The sequence below is a fragment of the Bemisia tabaci genome, chromosome 1 (assembly GCF_918797505.1).
Source record: "Bemisia tabaci chromosome 1, PGI_BMITA_v3".
Classification (NCBI taxonomy): domain Eukaryota; kingdom Metazoa; phylum Arthropoda; class Insecta; order Hemiptera; family Aleyrodidae; genus Bemisia; species Bemisia tabaci.
In genome coordinates, this window is record NC_092793.1 from 12,666,663 (window position 1) to 12,688,200 (window position 21,538).

A 21,538-nucleotide genomic window follows, 5' to 3' on the forward strand; every position below is an offset into this window, starting at 1 on the left:
AAGGGCTTTTTTTCCGAACCACAGTGGACCGCAACGGAACGCATCACTTTTTCATCGCATTCCAGAGCGTTCCATGTGTTCCAGTGGAACGCTTGGACCACTCTTCCGAGGTAGGTTGAGGTTGGTCCAGGCTGCTTGAATCAGCCCGAACCGCTATCGTCGCGTTCCATGCGTTCCACGGATAGAAAAAAAGCCCTTTAGTTTCACTTTCTTTTTGATAAAATCCAACCAAATCATGTTTTCAAAATTACAGAGGCTTTTAAACCGGACGTATGTAGCTCCCGGCGGCCGGATGAGACCCAATTCTGGCTGTCTACTATGAGACGGAGGCGTTATCAATCGATTAGAGTCTGGAGGGCGAGTCGGATAAGGTGATAAGAGGCGGATCGATAGTTTAATAAAACAGCGACCAAGCGGGAAATGTTGTATGGCTCGCGCGAATTGCATCAGCTTGTGACAGAAAACGGTTGCTCCGCTGTATTAAGGGTGCGGAACCCCGCCGAGATGAGCCTTGTCGTATGTTTAACCCCATGGTTTCAGGGCTCACGGACTGATTCAGTTACGCGTTCTTTCCACCGGGAGCGACGATGATAGGGGATGTTGATGGAGCGGTGCCGAGGCGGGCGGCGGCGTGAGGATCATCATAGTCGCGGATTGCATTGTCATCGACGTCTAGAAATTGGTTTCGACCGTCACATGATTCAACTTGGGCTTATTGCACCTGGCTCGCCACAATATCCGCCGCTGTAATAACGCTCGCGCATGTGTTTGCCGCCTTAGATCCGCTTTGATCTTCCCGCGGAATCGAAATAACACAACTCGGTCCTCCAACGTTGATTATTGACATTGATAGACAAAGCAATAGATAAATACATTGCAATGCCAAATTTGGCTAGCTAAGCTGCCAGAACATTGGTAAATGATTGAAAAAAAAATCGAGCTACAAGCCAAAAATAATAAATAATAAGAAAGCAATGGATTTGTATATTTGCTTAACTTAGTTTGCTAATAGTTTTGTAGGTTTTTTATTTATTTTTTAATTTTGTAAAATGTTTCCAAGTTCCTTTTGCACTGAAGGAGACCGCAGTTTGTTGGCGGTCGAAAGTTATGCTTTGTTTCTTGTAAGTTTTTTATTATTTCTCATCTCCATGTAGTTTGAGATATTACTTGTTTAATTTATTTTTGGCTTGTAGCTCGAATTATTATTTTGATTTCAATCATTTATCATGCAATAGATGAAGAAGACGAAAGGGAAATGAAGCTATCATGTTAGTAGAGGCGTGTGGTTGCAATGAACAAAGGAGGTAGGTAATAAACAAACTAACAGCAACCCACGAGAGACCCTTTTGTTCGTCGATCATTTTCCCCTTTAGTCTATAACAACCGCACCCCTTTCCACCAATAGGATAGCTCCATACTCCCTATGTCTTCTTTGTTTATTGCTTTGTCTATTGCTTTGTGTATCGATTTCAATAATCAGCCCGCAGAAGCAATAAAAGAAGCGTTGATAGGTGAAGGTTGTATATTCGAAATCTTGGGTCCATCGGCTGTTGTGAAGCTTGTGATCTTTCTCATTTGGCATTTTGTGGACTAAACATGTGAAACAGGTTATTTTTACCTAGCATCTAACAGGGGCCCCCGTGTACTCCCAAAAAATACTATAACTTCGATACCGAAGACTTCGACCCTTCTTAGTTTTGACGGAAATTGATTGTTCTTTAAAATTCAACAGAGTCCATTTGATTTAAGTCGAGTATGCTAAAATAGCAAAATGCTCAGTTTTCGCGTTTTTTTCTTTTGCAAAATCCGAGGTAGGCTGAGAGATAATAAAGAGGCAAAATATGTCAACATGTCATCTCTTCCAACGAGACAACATTTAATATGCATGACGGGGAGGTATGAGGAGAGTGAGGGAGGGATAGGGGGGGGGGATAGAGAGATGGGGGGAAGGGAGAGAGAAAGAGAGAAATGAGGAGTGAGGTCAGAAGAAAAATCCGATTCACAAGAAAAGGAAAAACGCCTTCAATTGAGAATGATACCGCGCAACACATGGAAGCTTGAATAGTTGTATCATTCCATTATTACGATATTCCGATAGTTGAAGTCCGATTCCACGGAGGAAAAGAGAGTAATCAGTAGGAACAGGCGGAGAAAGGAGAGAAGAAAGGAGGGAGGGGGAGAGAGTGAGAGCATTATTACTGCATACTACTTCAATTTGCGAACAGGCATTTTCCTTCCGATATCGAACGGTCAGATTTGTTCGTTCAACCGGCTGAGACTTTGAAAGTTCTACGTAAAGGCACTTAGTTCTACATAAAGTTCTAAAATAAATAATTCTTTTATATTAGTTCTGTATTTTTTTAGTCAAATTATTAACTCTGCCCATCACTATGAATATCCGATAAAAAGTAGTATTAGTGAAAATTACTTTTACATAACAGTGATCTCGTTGTTGAAACCGTCTCGTTGAGTAATAATACAAGAACAAAATACAAAATATATAATAATAATATAATAATACATAGTAATACTGCATAATATAATAATAATACAAAATAAGACAAGACATAAGCGTATCTGTATTATGTAATAGTACACATTTCCATCTATCATCTTGCTGGTAAAACACTTAGACCGCAGGAAGCTTGTGGTATCAGAACTCTAAAATTTTTGTCTCTGTAGGACCCTTGTGCTGAGAGCCCGGCCTCATTCCTGGGGTGGGATAAAGGCGTATCTCATCCTAGCTAATTTGTAATAATGTGTGTGGAATTTTAGCAAGCTAACTAGGGAAAGCCTCTTATTGCATTCTTTCACCGTGACTTTCACTGAACGTGAGGCATTCGACAACCACAACGAAGATATTGTGGGGTACGGCATGGTCGATCTCCCTGGAATCCTGTGAACTCCTGCCCAGCCATGACGTCTAAACTGTTAGAAATCCTCGGTATATAAGAGCTCTATATTGATCGAAATCAGACTTTCTTCCTCTAAACATCCCTCCTCCCCTCCCATAAGTGCCCTGCTCATTCGGAGCTGCCGTCCCTTCCCAATCATTTTGGAAAATCATAGTTTCTCCAGAATTTTGGTAAAAATTATGGACCAAAAATGAAGAATAGCTATATGTGTTTTTTTATCACTGAATTCACCCAGGGCCTTAAAAATAATGAAATCTCAAGACAAAAGAGAATTTCAGGGAATTGTTTGATTTTTCAGGGTAAAACATGTTTTTTGCCTCCCTTTGGATCTCCTTAAATCGCCCTAGAGCGAGAGTTTTTACTATTTTTGATGTCAAGAATGAATTTAGGGCTGAAATTATGATTCAATTAAAAACGCTAAAGTTAAAATTTAAAGTTCTGATAAATAAAGGGTCTGATAAAAGGATTAAATTGTAAATTTAAGTATATGAGTTCAATAATTTTCTTTGTTAACATTTAAAATATATTTGTTTTTAGTTTTAAAAATGATTCCTTTTATTTCAACTAAATTCTCTCTCTTAAAACTCTAGAATGTGACGTGTAGTGACGTGTAGTGTAACATCAGACAGCCTCACACAGGAGAAAAAAGTACCCGATACTTTGTGTTAATAAAGGAAGTAGAACATAAAGGAACCTAACCTGTATCGCGGTTTACATTTTTCGGTTAATTTTTCTTTGGGTTACATTGACCAAATCTTCGGATTGACCTTCGGAGCAACCTCTTTAAAAAACCGCCGAGGTTGAACCTGGTTTCCATAGGAGATAATAGTCCACTATGCCAGCCACTTGCAAGTCGACATACAGAGAAACAAGAGCAGGTTAGTTCAGCAGGACATTTCCCTCATTCCTAGATGAATCAGCTGTTTTCAAAAAGGAACAAGCCTATTTATTATGCTACCCTACTGAGATGCTGTACACAAAATGGGGCACAAATGGGAGATTGGGGAGGAAAGCCCCAATCTAATTTCTGAACAAAACGAAAACATTTGTAACGCGTGGATGCTTGTGGTGAAAATCTCGAAATCTGAAATCACTGTTTCTAGACGTGTCCTGGCCTCCTGAATGCATTCCTATACATTTCAGAAAATGTCATGAAATTTCACGCTGGTAATTTTTTTTTATTCATTTATTTAAAAGATGTACGACTAGCCCCTTAGGGGGCCATTAATTACAATACATATTTTTTAACTGTATACTTAAATCTAAAAATCAACCAAGGCTAATTCTTATTTTTTTACCAATAAAAGCATTCCAACCTAATTCTGACTATTCACGGGAAAAAAAGGTATGAGGGGTTATCCCCTAAAATTATGGTACTACTCCAATTTGTTGGATGATATGGACATTTCTAATTAATTTTAGTAGTGTCGCAACTCAAGTTGGGGTAGTGCCGAAGCAATTGGGTTAGTAACCTAATTTATCGGGATACTACCACGATTAATCAGGGTATTACCGCAATTAATTGGAAATGTCCATATCATCCAACAGTTGGGACTTAACCCCTACATCTGTTTTTCCCCGTGTTTCTTTGCCATTCTTTACTCTTCCTCACATCCATTCAACTCGCTTACGTACAGATAATTTATACACGTGTCAATAAAAATAAAAATACAAAAAAGAGGGGGGGTTACGTAAGCAAAAATACAAAAATTGTACAAAAACTAGATGTTGGTAAATTTCATAAAATTTTCCATCTCTGCGAGGTCTGCGTTGTTCTTGACATCGGCCGCTAGATAGCGCCTTCGTCCGAACGGTAGCCCTTAATTTGGCCGAAGGCGGAGGAGGCCGTTAACAATGTCCGACTGCGTGCGTGGAATTAAATCAACCGCAGCCGTAACTCAGCCCATCTCGGGGGTCCGGCCACCCCGATCCGACAGTCATCGGGCCCAGTTTACCCTTCCCGGTGTTTTAAACGCTCTCTTTGTAGTAATTGAAAAGCGTCTTTCAATTATTCATGACCGCACCCGGTGTCGGTCTTGGCCCGCTACGTGTATGCAGAGCGGAAAAATTCCTCGCTCCGCTGCCGTGACCACGTTTTAAGATGAGACCCAACGTCCGTTTGACTGCATGCTGTTCCGAGATCACTCGAGAACGGTGTTACGCTCTTTGGTTCGAAAAGTGGCGAATTCAGCACGGGGAACTTTGGGAAGTTGGTATCAAGCCGCGTCGCTAGCTCGCGCACGAAATTTGGACGTATTTATGCTAAAAGGAACTATGTTACACGCAAACCCTATGCGCATAGTTCCTTTTGGCATAAACACGTCCCTTTGAGATATCGTGTTTCTGTTGGACGTATTTATGCTAAAATGAGCTATGTGCAAGTGGAAAGATTGGGTGTGCTCGTGGTGAGCTGGATAAGAAACAATGTAAAAGAGGATATAGTTCCTTTTGAGAAAATGGAAAAGCGGGATTTCACATCAAATCAAAAGGAACTGAGCGCTAACTCGTGAGCCGTGGGCATGTGACAAGAGCCTTGTGGACAGAGCTCGTGGGTTAACGAGTTCCGCTATTAATATTAATTCCGTATTCCGCTCAAACAGCGAGAAGGGGAAAGTAATCTGAAGAATATTGCTAAAACAATTGCTTCAGGGTGCTGCGGTCTTTCTCTTCTTGGCAACGACAATTCAATAAGTAAGTTTGCAACCAAATTGAATCGGGTTAATAGGTTTTAATCTTCTCCACAGAAATATGCAAGAAATGCCCGCTCAATTCTGTATTAACCTAGTTTTTAGTTGAGGATCCTTTTTAATATTGGACTGGTTTGTCACTCAGGGAGTAAAGACGAATGAACAAACGATAAGCATCCTTAATAAACAAGAGCTAAGAGAAAGCTGCTTCTAAGCTCTTCAAATTTTCCTTGAAAAGTCATCAATCAAGTCAATATCCGTGACGCTGAAACGAATAAGTGAATGAGTTCGAAAAGTTTCCCTCAACTCGGTAACTACTCTAAGTAATGTATTCGCAAAAACTTACCCCCTTAAATATTCTGAAAGCATTTAAGCTCTCACGTTCATTTCTTGTAAAACTATCCCTCCTAACCAGAAAATACAATCGAGAAAAGAAATAAAAGTTAATGTAAGTAAATGAATAACAAGGAGAGTAAAAACAGGAATAATCTCATATCTGGGAGAACTTGTCTTTTCATATGTTTCCTCCTTCTTCCCTTTATCAATATATCGATTTATCTGCCATTTTAGCCAATGGAAAAGGATTCATAAACAGGGTGTTCGCAAAAAAACACCTTAATAATTGATTCTTTCCCATAGCTTCAAGTGGAGAAGTACAGATAATCGATCTTCACGCCTCGCCATTGCTTGAGATATTTTCCTTGCCGGTCTGGCACCCCCGCGTGCGAAAGAAAACAAAAAGCTCGTTCGGACGAAAATGACCTCGTACTCCTTGACGATTTCAATTATCGTGCGGCTTAATAAAGATCCCGCACAGTGGACAAAACGTGATTGGACACTCTTCGTCCGGAGAAAGATTTTTCCTGCTCAGAAAGTTCAATATCCAGAAAACCGAGGCACATCGATCAGTAGCAAATCGTTTCGTGGCGATTAGAGCGTTTCCTTCTTCTTCGTACAGAAAGTTCCCTGCAAAATCAACAAAACGGAAAAGAAAAATTATTTAAACGCCGAACCAAAAGTTCAAGTGACGGATACTATTTACCGACGCACACTGAAAAAAATGATTGGTAGAATTTACCATTCCTTCACCCTTCACGCTGTATTTCACACAGCGTCAATTCAGAGTCAATTCTGCCAGAATAAACGTTACTATATACTGGTACAGGTAACCATTCCTCTGGCAAAATCGACCTGAAGATTGGTAAAATTTACCATTCCTTCACGCCGTGTGAAAAACAGCGTGATGGAATCGTAAATTCTACCAATCTTTTTTTTCAGTGCATATTTTGGGTCCTCCAACAGTCTTTTTTCCGAGTACCGAGGAACCGGCCCACAGTGGATCGGATCAATCAGAAGAGTCGGACTCGAAATTTTAGACTCCAATTGCAAATTTAGTTGTTTATTTCGTCGCATTTTAAATTTCAAGGGGTGCTTTCAGCAGAAAATTTCACGAGGAAACCAACGGAACCACTTTTAGAACCCCAGGGTTTTGTATGAACGGAGTTATGCGTGTTTAAAGTTTCCAAATTTTGTCCGACCTCTCCTGTCAACTCGATCCACTGTGCGTCGCTGCCCCCGAAATTTTGCCCCGAATTTGTGATAGCCCCAACCGAGAGAGCCTGGCTCAGAGAGTCTGCGTTTCCGCCGGCTCAGTCCACTGTACCTCATCGTCCGTGCTCCAAGCGCAAGACTATTAATGAGAGTGTAAATTCCAGCTTTCAGGCTTTCTTTTTTCCGCGCTGTTAAGCCTTCGGCTCCCCCCCCCCCCCGCCCCCCCTGCTCCTCCTATCCGGGGGTCCGCGTTCCGCAGGGAGGTCTTTTCATCCTCGAGCGCCCTCGCCCTCGCACACCGCCCGACTTAATCTTGGGCCGCCTCGCTCGGGGTGGCCATGGTCGTCGTCCGGACTTACGGGCCTCCGTTTTTAATTTCGAGCCGGACAGTGGGTTCAACCCCCCCCCCCTCCCCCGACCCGGGATCACGTATGCCCCCGATGTCCCACCTAATTTCTCCCTGCCCGCGTTGAGAACTCAGCTCGGGAATCGGCGGTTTTCCGCCCTCGCGGAGTTTCGTGGTCTTAGTCGTAGAATTGAACGTATTTCTGTCAAACGGAACTATGTACATCAGGACATGAGCCCTGAGACCCATAAGAATATTTGATAAAAGGGCTCATGTCATAATGCGCATAGTTCCGTTTGGCAGAAATGCGTCCAATTGAGAGGAGTTAACACCTAGTCTGACAGACTCAGACCTTGAGCCTCCTGCCGGTCGATTATTGAAATGATAGACAAAGCCATAGACAAAGGAAACAAAAGGGATATGGAGGGATCCTATCGGTGGAAATTGGTGGTTGCAATGGACAAAGGAGGTGAGACTAACTCAAAGCGACCCACTTGAAAACCTTTCGTTAGTCCATCCTCTAGTCCTCAAGAATCACCCATTTCAACCAATAGGACCGGTCCATACTCCCTATGTCTTCTTTGTCTACAGCTTTGTCTATCAATTAAAATAATCGGCCCGCTGGCATAGGTCAGGCAAGGACGAGTCAGAAATCGAAAGAAAGAGGGGGGGGGATAAGAAGAGGCAGGAGCGAGAAAGGAGAAGAAGAGGAAGAGAAAAAAAGAAGAATTACTTTTTTGCATTTTTCTTCCTCGGTTTTTTTCACTCACCTCCTTCTCGATTTCGTCGCTTCCCTCCTCTTTTATTCATTTCCTTCTTTGTCCTCTTATCCCCGTCGACAATTTCGCGATTTTATTGCAAATTTATGTGATTAAGTCACAATTCATCGCAATTTTTTATCCAATAATATTGCAATAAATCGACGTCTATAAAACCGCGATACATTTTCGGATCAAATCGCAATTTTATTGCAAATTTAAGTGATGAAATCGCAATTTCATTGCAAATTTAAGTGATGAAATCGCACTTTATCGCAATTTTTCATCCTATAACATTACAATAAATCGACGTCTATAAAATCACGATACATATTCCTATGAAATTGCAACTTATCACAATCATTGCTACTTGGAGTGCAGTTTTTTATAAGTCTGCCGTATGAAGCCATTATTTTATTTTGACTCTCCCTCTGAGAAGGAAAATAAAGACAAAAAAAATAAAACTAGTTCCTTTCAACGTGTAAGGTACTTTGGGTTAAACTATTTATTAACTGAGTGACGAGGGCATTGCTAAGCTAAAACTTTGGGCTACTATTTCTCCGCAAGGGTTCCTATATGTGTCCGCTTGTTTGACTCGTTCATTTATAACTTCGTCTGGTCTAATAGAAGCTCAGTTGCCGATGTGAGACTCTATTTGAACATCTCGTGTTTCTCTATTTCTCAAATACCGATTTTGCTATTCATCTGTTCTATCACAAATTCACACATGTGTCCTCCTGATCAATCTCCACAAATGGCGTTTTCCTTAGTTTTTACGCCAAGAATAAGCGATTCTCTTAAAACCACCCTCAGAAACCGATTTTTATGAAATAAGGCATCCATCAACGATACCACATCGTTTTTATCAAAAAACACTTCCCAGCATCCTAAAAATGTATTGCAAATGGTCTAATTCCATTGTTTGCCAGTATAGAGCACAGAATTGCATTTTAATCAGAATTTTCTGTGTCTGAATAGGTCTTTTTTTTGACATGATTATCATTTGGTGCCCTTTGAGAGACTATAACCTCGTGAGCAAATGGTACCCAATAAACCTAGAACTATTCGAACTAATGTGGTAGTTGACCAGTTCGGGAAATCAGCCGGTTATTGCTTTTAGGCTTATAAGAATGGTGGAATACTAGCATACGCATGAAAGGAAATCTTCCCTTCATTCGTGGTAGAAGCTGTGTGTACCTAAACAAGTGCGTCAGCGAGGTCATTTGACTTCTGGAAAAACAATCGGAAAAACGAAAAATTACAAAAAATAGAACATCAGTATTTAGTGCTGACGTATTCTTCGAAAGAGAACAGGAAAAAGAGTGGATGAAAAAAAAAGTTAAAAATTTATCCTATTTAAAAAAAGTTCGGATAATCCGAAGTTCAGATAACTATATTTCGGTCATCCGATATTATGTGTATCACCAAAAGATATATTTTCTGCCTCTGAAGTCTGCGCTGAAAAAAAAATCGGTCGTATGAACTGGAGTTTGGTGTTCCATGTCAGCCAAACTCATTCGGCTCGTTAAACCGAACTTTTGGTTCGTGTAACCGAACTTGTGCAGGAAAATGAACTGACGAGGAAAGATCGGTCATATATGCCGATCGTTCGCTAGGCTTACACAAACCGAATTGTTGGGATGATATCAGTGGCGTGGTGTACTTTCCGATAAATCGATTGTTATGCCATTTAAACCTAAGGAAAAGAATCGATAAACAGGGTTTTCGCAGCAAACACCTTAATAATCGATCTTTTACCATACGTTCAAATGGAGGAATATCGATCATTCACGCCACGCCACTCGATGATATGGAACACCGAGCGTTCGGCTCATATGACCGAATTTTTTTATCAGTGTGGGAACTTAGTTCCAAATGGACGTATTTATGCTAAAAGGAACTATGCGCGTAGAGTTTACATGGAACATAGTTCCTTTTAGCATAAATACGTCCAAATCACCGTGGATTTTTACTCTGCTTGGCATCGGTATTGCCGAGTTCGATGCTTGTCCTGGGCGTCAACGTCGCAGATCTCGTCGATCCTCTGACGTAAGGGCGTATCCCGATTTCCGCATGAACCCCAGAAAGCATGCATTTATATGTAAAACAGGGTTCACGTGGAAATTGAGATACGCCTTTACGTCACAGGAGCGACGATTTGTGGGATCTGTCACGGAAACCCATTCAGCTTGACTGCGGACGCGCAATCAGGGATGCCTTCATCATGATAGATAGCCCATTCTCAACCCGCTCCGTATTAGCCCCCCCCCCCCCCCCCCGGGGGGGCAACACTAAGCTGCGATACGGTTCACCTCCACGTTCCCTTCGACAAGCTGCAGTTTGATTGCGTGAGTCTTATCCGTAACGTTCCAAACGACTTGAAGCGAGTCGGCAAAAAAACCGCTAGAAACGCCCAAGACGTGTAAAGCGCCTTCATTTCCATGGGAGACGATGAAGATGTTGAATGTGTGAGGAATTTGCGATTTGACTATTGATTCTTAAGTAAAAGTTCGCGAGAAACACGATGGTGTCACTGGTTTTCTCTGATATCAACTCTCAAGCTCAAAAAAAGCTCTCAAGTTGAAGCCAAAATGGAGGGGAAATCCCACGCTTTCCTGAGAGCCCACCTCTACATCAAGACGAACTCTCCATGCACAGATAGGGAGCAAATATATTAGCAGGGATGCCGTGTTTTCAGTTTTGAGGTCCCAAAACAAAGTGGTAGCCCTGTCAATTTATTTGCTCCCTATCTTTCCATGGAGAGTTCGTCCAGATGTAGAGGTGGACTCTCAGGATAGCGTGGGATATCCCCTCTTTTTTGGCCTCAACTTGAGAGCTTTTTTTGAGCTTGGGAGTTGATTTCAGAGAAAACCAGTGGCACCATCGTGTTTCTCGCGAGCTTTTACATAAGAATCAACAGTCAAATCGCAAATACCTCACACATGCAACATCTCCATTTGACCGTCTCGCAGATTAAAGTACTTATTTCATTGAAAACGCACTTTGATTATGTGTGATGTCGTCAGACTCTAAGGGCCTCTAAGGGTTCTATTACCTCTGGTCAAACCTACTTCATACGCAACCAGCGGTGATGGATATGCATTTCTCTTCTTGGCAAAAAAGAATCCGTTCTAACACTTTTTGTTGTCACGTTTAACCAGAGACGTGCCGTGCATTGATATGTATCGATTGATCTGCCATTTCAACCCTTGAAAAAATATCGATGAACAGTGGCGTGGTGTGCTTTGCAATACATCGATTGATCTGTCATTCAAACCTATGGAAAAGGATGGATAAACAGGGTGATCGCAGCGAACATGTTAATAATCAATCTTTTACCATACGTTCAAATGGAGAAATATCGATAATCAATCATTCACCTCGCCACTGTCGATGAACAGGGTGTTCACAACGAACACCTTCATAATCGATTCTTTACCGTAGCTTCAATTGGGGAAAATCGATAATCGATTATTCACACCTCACCACTGCGTTTAATCTTCGGTGTATGCAGTGTTCATTAGAGGAACATAGTAATAATGCACTATACTTCTATAATTTCCATTCACTCCATATCTGCAAATTCAGTCACAAACCAGCTCCGCGCCGATAGGTATCAGTGGCGTGGCGTTCTTTGCAATACATCGATTGATCCGTCATTTAAACCTATGGAAAAGGATCGATGTACAGGGTGTTCGCAACGAACACATTAACTATCGATTCTTCACCACAGCTTCAAATGGGGAAATATCGATAATCGATCGTTCACGCCGCATCACTGGTAGGTATCGTTATATGTAACATTTAATTATTTAGTACGACGATAAGAACACTCCATTTTACTGTGATTTTCATCATTTTTCTCTTCTTAAACTTCTTTTCACATCTATACTCTCATCTTTCCTTCCACCTCAATATTTCTCTCCTTCCTCAAATTTCCATCTCCAGACGCATAAGTTGAAATTTTTCATGCGTGTTCCGCGCGTAGTATACCGCCGTCAGTAATGAAAGTCCTCGCGCTTTTTCGACATTTTTAGGAAGGTCCTCTCACGGAATTGACGCACCAACGAGTTCATTTTAAAAAGAACAATAGTCGGCGCTTGCCGAGCTCCCTTTGGAGAATCTTCTCGGTTATTTTGACTCGTGCCCTCAGGAATTGAATCTGGGACTCGCTGTCAAAAGAAAGCTCTGCATCTGGCATTTGCCAGATCGGCAGATATAAAATTCAATCACCTTGATCAGTTTTCCTGCATGAAACCACTGTGAAAACGATCATCGAAGTCGCACATTGAGGTGGACCGGATTTAGAATTCATGGTTAAAGGAGGAACGTGGTTCAACCATGCATTGGAATATAATGTACTCGATAAGAGTGAAATCTCAATATCGAGGCTGTGTAAAACCGGTTACGGTGCTACATGCAACTATTGCGGCACTGAGGTGTTGCACAGTATTAGATGAAAATGAAGGCGCTCTGCCGCAAGTGAAGTAACAGCGCAGGATCCTGAGAATAATATCGTTTTGTAAGTATTCTTCCTCTCCCACATTCACGAGAGAATCCCATTTAAAGAATAAGTAGGATGACGTTTAGCAATCCTTTTTATCGTTACTTCTCACTTATCGAGAGAAATTAGTCACAGTTAAGCATTATTTTTTAAACTAATGGTTACGTGTTGCTGTAAATATCAAATCTTGGTATTGAGTTTGGTGATATATCCTCTCACAAATATATTTTTCTAATAAAAACTTCCTCTTTGCGATGAGCTTTGTAGACAGTGTTTACGATTTATCCTGGAACAGCCATGTCGATCTTGCCGTTATTATCTTGCCTGAATTTATTTGATAATATAAAACTTAAAAACATTATGCAACATCGAAAATTGAGCTATGACCGCTATTAATATTTTTAAAAACATCGTCTATGGCAAAAATTTGCTATTGAATATGCACCTTACGGTACTTTTAGCAATGAAAATTAGCACCGTTATCAAGTCTCTTTCTTAGCGACAGAGTTTCAGGTGCTTTAAGTTGATGCTACATCGACACAAAAGTTATGAGTAGGAATCTATAGTCTACGTTGGGCTTTGGATTGCGCAGAAAGGCATTTGAAGAAATTGAAATAGATTATGCCGAGGATCTTTAGAATTGTATGTAGGGTTAAACGATGCCGGTTAATTAACATGGGTCAGTGCGCCTTCATTTTCATCTGATACTGTGCAATCTTTCTGAGCCAAAATAGTTGCTGAGAGCGCCTTCAACAGTATCGCTTCGATTTCATGGCAGATTAGACATTTTCTCATCGCCGACGGTGATTAAAATATATTCATACCTCAATCGGCGAAGTTGCAAGTTTTTTACTACATGTTTAATGTGGGCCAATCAATACGAACACCTGAAAATCTGTCGTGATTTTTCCAAAAATGTTAGATGAAAAATATTATTTTCTTCGAGGAGTTGTAAAGTTTTTGACACAAATCAGAAATGATACCGACAAAATACGCTCAAACAATTTAGTAAATATTGTTACCTATCTACCTCAGAATATGTTTTCAAAAAAGGAATTGGCAATCATATTTTGTCAGAAAATTTTAAATGCTTCCGTATCCAAAATTCGTGGAAAAATTAAATTCAAAATAAGTAATTGGATGTATAAAAGGATTTTCAGGAGTGAAATAGTGCCTATAGTCCACGCCACGAAAAGTGGCGGGTGAGGGGCGGAGACAGTCGGCCGGTCTAGTCTATCGTTGAAGGGTTGAAGCGCAGGTATTGGCCCAGTCGTTAACCCGTTTCAACTACGGGCCTATACCTGCGCTTCAACCCTTCAACGATAGACTAGACTGGCCGACTGTCTCCGCCCCTCACCCGCCACTTTTCGTGGCGTGGACTATAGCATTTTTGAGAACTCGAATATTTTCCTTGCTCGCTCCTTTCTTTTTTGAAAAAAATCCCTAAAAATAAAGACGTCTTAGGTAAGCTGGCAACAGTGTTTCGGCTTCGGTTATTAAAAGTTTCGAAAGACTCAAAGCCTGACCGACTGTCCTGCCGTTAATTCGATTCCACGGCTGGAGCTTTTATCAATAATTGAATAGTATTGTTTTAACCCCGTGTCCCTCCTCCACCCTGATCGGGTATCCCCACGGCCGCCAGATTTCACGGCAAAACGTGCCCCTTTGGCACCGTTCCAGCGAGGATAATTGACGGTATTGCAACCTTCGCGCACCAAAATTGCCGTATTTACGAAGAATCCTCTCAATTGTGCGAGTTTCAAACGGGGAAAAATCATCTTCTTGATTACTGCTCGGCAACCTTGGGATCCCCGTATTCAGCTGTCTTATTTTTCCAGATAAGCCGTAGATCCGATTTGCGGTCGGACTAGGGGAGGGGGCGGGGGGGGGGGGGGGGTCGTATCGCGCTCATCTCCGTGCCGTCTGCTAAATTCGATTATTGCCCCGCGACGAATCGGAAAGAATTTCCCGCGACGAATTTCCCCGCGGGCCGTGCCCTGCTCCGAGGCTCAGTGGCGTGGCGTGCTTTGCGATATATCGATTGATACGCCACTCAAACCTATGAAAAAAGATCGATTATCAGGGTGTTCGCAGCGAACACCTTGGTAATCGATTCTTTGCCATAACTTCAAATGGCGAGATATCGATAATCGACCATTCACGTCACGCCACTGCCGGGGCTCTGTTTTGATTTAGTCGATCCGCTCGGTTCGACCGTAGTTTTTCTCAAAAACCACTCGAATGAAACCGAAAATATATTCAAAACGGGTCAATTTAAACCAATTCTGTTGTCGGTTATTGACATTAAGTAATTTACGCCAATGAATGAAAACAGTTGATAGTACCCGACACCGGCTCTATCTTCACTGCGAATGCTCAACTCGTCGTTTTACTCACGAAAAAAACGTAACTACACTTGAATGTTGCCAGATTCTTCCGCGCAAATTCCATTTTTACCGAGAGAATTTTGAGAATTTCTGACTGAAAACTTCACCAATTTTTCTTCTGACCTCATGCAAAAATCAGACAAATTTTCGACGAACACGGAAAAAACTATATACTGTGCTCAGCAAGAGCACAGTTGATAGGCGCGCTGCGTGTTTTTTGAGTCGCTAATTTCGAATTTGATGTCAAAATGCCCAAATTCTAACAGCTTAATCTGTAAATTGTGGGCAAGTTTAAGACACGCCGCGGCGCGGCGTGCTGCCAGCTCGAAGCGCGCACTGACGCCTACAAACCTAAGAGGATACTTCAAGCATTGCGCAATGCGTGAAGTATCCCCTTAGGTTTGTAGGCGTCAGTGCGCGTTCCGCGCTGGCAGCACGCCCGCGGCTCTCCCGGCGGGCGGGTAGTGACCGATTTCTTGCAGGGAGAGCTTCCTGGCGGAGAAACTCGTCTATCCTGTAAATTTTTTTTCTTTCAATTTTTTTTTAATTTTTTTTTTAATTTTCGACTTTGAAATTACACACTGGTCGTGTGAAGTAATTAGTGAACTCTCAACGGTAGATGGAGTGTAATAATGAAAGACGGGTCGTCCGCCATGCGCGCTGTCGACGGCGCAGGGCGGCTCATGAAATTATCTCATGTGCTCTGTGGGACATAATGACAGAGCACTAGAAAAAAAAATTATACAAATTCATGCAAACTCTCCAATTAGCTAAAGGATTGGTGGCGAAATCGGTAAAAATTTGAAATTCAAATAAATGGCGGGAACTGAATAAAATTGCGTAAACAAAGTATTCTAAGTTGATTTTTGCTCAAATTACTATGCCCTAGCTTTATTAACTTTAGGATATTTTTGGTCCGTCATCGACCGATCAATCTAATTTGGGAGTAACCATCATCTGTGACTGTCTCTGACCTGTTTCAACCGGCAGGACCACCATGAGCAGAAGAAAAGCTAATTTTATCTAAGATCCTTGCTTGTTACCGAGCCAAATAGGTGATTATACCGAGTCATCGTCCCAACTTCATTGATTTGTTCGTTTCAGTGACTTAAAATATAACAAGAAATTTGGAAAAATCAAGAGTACATACAAGTTCAAATCAAAGTTTGCCGCCATGGATTCTCACGCTCATTTACGCTCTCACACAAACGCAGAGCGCCAGGACTGCATCACTTCTCCCACGTGTCAGTAGATACGAGTGCTCCGTCTTTATGTCTTTGCACCCGTTGCCCTTACGGAAAAATTGACCCACGCGGACCGTGATATACCGCGTTTGGTATAGATTGATGTTAAAAAGAAACGAAAATAAAGTGAATTAAATCACAAAGAACTATGTAACATACATGTCCTTTGCACATATCTTCTTTTACCCTAGTTAATTTACTCATAGTTCATTTTAGCACAGATACGCTTATATGGAGAGTGGTCATAAATTACCTAACCCACTCTTTCGGACTTTTTTGTAATTCAGTTAGATTTTGCGGAGGACTAGGGCCTGTGTCACACTATCAAAACCAGCGATCAAAATATCAAGGTTAGGTGTTGTGATTGGCTTATTTGACGTCTTGGACGAGTCGCAGCACTTGATCTTGACATTTTGATGGAGTATTTTAATAGTGTGACACAGGCTGTGGACTATGCATAATGGTAATCGATACGGGTTAATTTACATACGTTAGAACGCCTTCATTTTCATTCGATACTGTGCAATTCTTCCGAGCCAAAAAAGTTGCTCAGAGCGCCTTCAACAGTATCGCTGTAGCTTGATGGCATGTATTACACATTTCCTCAGCGCCAACGGTGAGTGAAAAACATTCAAATCGCAATTTGCGACGTTGCAAATTTTTTACTCCTTATTTAAAGTGGTGAACCAATGTGAGCATTCTTAAATCTGCCGTGATTTTTCCAAGATAAAACGAAAAATATTATTTTCTTTGAGGAGTTGTAAAATTGTTGACACAAAACAGAAATGATACCGATAGAATAGGCACAAACAATACGTATTATAGACACTTTCCAGGTGCAACAAATCACCTAAATTCGATTAGTTTGCGACCATGATGCATTGCAAGCAGTCGAACTTTGTATTTTAAATTTGGAGTCGTAATAAAAATCGCTGCTCTCGGATAGTGTTTGCAAGAGAGCGAATGGCTTACTAACGAATCGCTTGAGTGGAAAAATCAACTCTGCCCTTATTCCAGCGAGAAAGAGACTGAGTAGCTTTTGACAAGAATACCACGCGGTTGGTAAAGCGAAGCCGCGATTGTACGGAATCGCATGGCAGGGCAAGGAAAAAATTATGTTTCATCATTTCTGAGAGCTTTGTGTTTCCCCACGGAAATGCATTCGGAAGATAAATATTAAGTTAGAGAACAAACTGCATTAACTTAGGCAAAAGAGCATTTTCCCCGCACTGCTGCCGCTTCTAACCTTTTATCGATTCCTTCGAAGCCCATTTGGACTGCATTTTGCAATTCGGAACTATAAATTCTGTCTCCTCTGGAAAAACACCTATGTGCATAGGGAAACTAATGGCGCATACGTTGTTATTAAACCGGGCTAGAATTTATAGTTCCAAATTTCAAAATGTAGTCCATTCATAATCAGTCGCAAATTTCAATTGCGCTCATCACTTTTTAATTGACCGGTTTTTTTGCACGTCATACTGCTCACTAATTTTTCACACTTATTTTTATAAAAATTCGTTTATGTTAGTATAATGTGCCCGGCAAACTCCCTCATTGAAAAGCCCCAGTAGATATCGACGATGTAAGTCGGCAAGCACATAACTCGGTTTGCGACGTCGCAGATTTCCTGTCATACTTTATTTTTTGAACGGAAAACTACTCAACGGCAATTCTTTAAAGTTGCCGTGATTTTTCTTCTCTGTGCGAAGAAATTTCTTCAAAAACTTCAAGGAATCACGTCAATTTGTTTTTCTTTAAAAAAATACCATAGAGGCGGAGATTTTCAGACACCACAAAGAAGATATGTGATTGCGGACTTACGCCGTCGATATATCATTTTTAGCAAGATGTTTCGGTTTTCGGCTACCCATAATTTGAAAAAAAAGTTGAGGTGTCACAGCCGATTTTACAAATATATGCAATGATTGCGACTCAGGCCATGCTTTAATAAAATAAAACGATGTGCAAGAGTATGTTAATATATCATACCCTTAGGAATACTAAATGACGTTAATGTGATACTTTTCTCACTCACTTATAATAGTTAAAGCTTTCTTTTCTCCTTTGTAAAATGGGCCACTTCATTTGCAGATTTACATGTGGCGATCTGACAACATCGCACGCATTCGAAACGAAGGCGGACGTGATACCCTGCTTCGGCGGGATGTTAATATACAAAAGCGGGGCTGGATTTATTCCCGGCAGGGACCAGGGGGAGAGGTGCAAGGTGGGGGCAGGGGGGCAGCAACGTAATTTATCATAAAAAACCTGTCGGTGGAGCTTGTGATATCAAATTTCACTCGTCAAGACCCGCTGGAGTTACCCTGAAGGGATCTCAGAGAAATACCAGCCCCCACGGCTCAGCTCTCGTGGTCTCTTTAACATTCGTGGGGGCGAGTGCGTCGAAATTGAGAGCTATCTATAGCGTTTAGGGTCTGTCATTTTGTCTCGATCGAAACCTTGAGAAATAAAAACTTATCTGTTCCTCCGTGCTAAGAAAAAACGCCGTATGAACATTCAAGAGTTGCCAAATTTCCTCTGATAAATTTTTTATAATTGAGGAAAGCTATGAGTATTTCTCAATGAAATCATCAAACACTTTAGTTGAAATTGCGAGCTGTATTATCTGAAAAACTGGAGGAAAAGTATTTACAACTTTGCCCAAAAGTTCGTGATTGGCCAAGGGAAATTTGGCGACGCCTGAAGGTTCATCCGGCGTTTTTCCTTAGCACGGCAGTGTTGTGGCGTCGTATTAGCAAAACTGCATGTATTTCTGCTAAAAGGAACCAGAAACGGATGGAAATGAAAGAGTGTGCTCGTTAGTTGAGGACCGCAGCGAATGAATGGGAATTATAAAGCGCCAGTGACGTCAGCGGTGACGAAACCGCCACCGCGGTCGCCCGTGGGGTTTAACTCATGAGCCCTGTCCACAACGCTCTTGTCACATGTCCATGGCTCATGAGTGCCCTATATTTTGGCGCTTAGTTGTAAAATCCCTCTTTCCATTTTCATTAAAAGGATCACGTCTACTTTTACGATGTTTCTCATGCAGCTCTCTAGAGCACACCCCTCTTGTCCCACTCATCTATAGTTCCGTTTAGCAGAAATAAGACCGACTAATCAACAGAACTTAAAGTTTCTGCTGGTTGAAGTTGAAAAAAGCTTTGTATGTTCTGCCTTGCTGAGGAAAAACGCCGTATGAGCATTCGAATGTTGCCAAATTCCTTCTCGAAAAGAATTTCTTTTTGAAGAAAGTTATGAATATTTTTCCTTGAAATTGTGAGATATTTATTAATGAAGCGTAAACAAAATTGTCTAAGAAAATAGAGGAAAAATTTTTCCAGAAATTAGGCAACCTCAGTGTAGATCGGCTAAGACTAGTTAAAGCTGTCAATTTCTGCCGTGCTTGGGAGACACGCCGCATGAACATTCGAGAGTTGTCAGGTTTCCTCCAGGTAATTTGGTTCTGATTATAAAAAAATTCTCTGAAAAATTCAAATATTAAAAATTACCAACTTTCCTAAAATTCAAATGTTATCAAAGGAAATTTGGCAGCAGCTGAGGGTTCATTTACGTCTTTTTTCCTTAGAACGGCAGTATTCTCTACTTTTCCTGCTGTCATGCGAAAATGCTGCATCACTTTTAGGCGTATCCATCTACCATTTTGAAATCTCAAATCGAGGAGCATTTACGTGTGTTCATGAACGTAGCAGCGCAGCGTTAAAAATAGATTTTTAAGAATAGTTGAGCGTTTGGCAACAAAAATCTACTGCATAGATCAAGTTTGCCGAGACCGAGTGCGGTCGATAAACGGCCCCTGATTTTGACACCTTGACAGCTTTCGTGGCGACAACTGCGTTTTATCTTCTTCCGTTTCGCCACTTGCCTATATTTTCGCCACTTTCCTCTATCTTCACCTACCCTTGAGGCAAAACAACGAAAAAAAAGGGAGATATAAGGGGAAAAGAGATGGAGAAAGAAATTATCAGGAAAAACCACCTCAGCTGGAAAATATTCCTGTGTGTTCATCCAAATCCACAAAAACTAAAATTATAATAGAACAGCCTCAAAATTACGGAATAGATGAAAATAAAACTAATTATTATACAGATACAATGCAATTGCAAATCTCTAGGAGCAGTATTGAGCCCTTAAAAGAAACATTCAACAATTTAAAAATGCAAGTGTAAGTAACGGGTGTGTAGCAAGGTTGTAATGCAAACTTTTTAAATACATCTTATTTGACAAGCTGTCCCCAGACGAGAAGGACAAAATTCCGATCTTCATTGTCTTTGATTTAACTTTTCTCCTAAATAAGAAATGCTTTTATTTTTCAAATTCCAGTATTTTCTGACGTAAAAGATACAGGTAAAGCGGTTTGACACAGGAGCGCGTTGAAAAGCTTCCTGTCATGCCTTGTTTTTTTAAATAAAAAAAAAAACTCAATTTCATGTCATTTCTTGAAAACGTCCATGATTTTCCTTTTCCATGTGAGGAACATTCTGTGAAAATTATGAACTTATTGAGGAAGTTCCGAGTTGCCACGAGGAGCATTATATACATGTATCATGAAGCTTTGGCGTCACTGACGAAAATAAGTTTTGTTTCCATAAAAATTTGTATCATAAATCAAAATTTCTTAATCCGTTCCTTTTTTCGTTCCTTCTTTTGCATTTACTGATGCATCCTTTTATCGGTTTGTTTGTAGGTTCTCCATTTTGGTGCCTGTTGGACATCGTCCCGATCAAGAATGAAAAACGGGAGGTGGTTTTGTTCCTCGCATCTCACAAAGACATCACCAAAACCAAAATGGCCCAGCTGAATCAGAAGGAAATCAACGGCAATGACCCAAGTAAGTACCTCAATCCGCATTTCTCTTAAATTTCCTTGACATGTATAAAGTTAATAAAGAGCTAGGTAACTGAAGCATTCCATAAACCACTTATGATAATTGAGGAGGGAGGTTTAAGGAGCGCCATGCTCTATTGTAGAAAGATAGAAATCGTTATATGGAGAAAATGGGGGAAAGAAAACCAAAAACCTAGGTTCTCCTCAAATGACACCCAGGATGTTATGGCATTTTTGTCCTTAAAATAGCGATACATAGATTGGCAGATATTATTAATATCCCATTGCAAATCAA

General features: G+C 41.0%; 1 protein-coding gene across 3 annotated transcripts in view; it reads left to right on the plus strand.

Moving 5' to 3' along the window:
* Nucleotides 1-21,538, plus strand: part of Elk (Eag-like K[+] channel) — a 390,053-nt gene that overhangs the window by 291,568 nt on the left and 76,947 nt on the right. For all 3 annotated transcript variants that reach the window (XM_072296331.1, XM_019053967.2, XM_019053973.2), the window contains exon 6: nucleotides 21,104-21,247. In XM_072296331.1, the coding sequence (XP_072152432.1) occupies nucleotides 21,104-21,247 (144 nt within the window). The remainder of the gene's footprint in view (nucleotides 1-21,103; nucleotides 21,248-21,538) is intronic.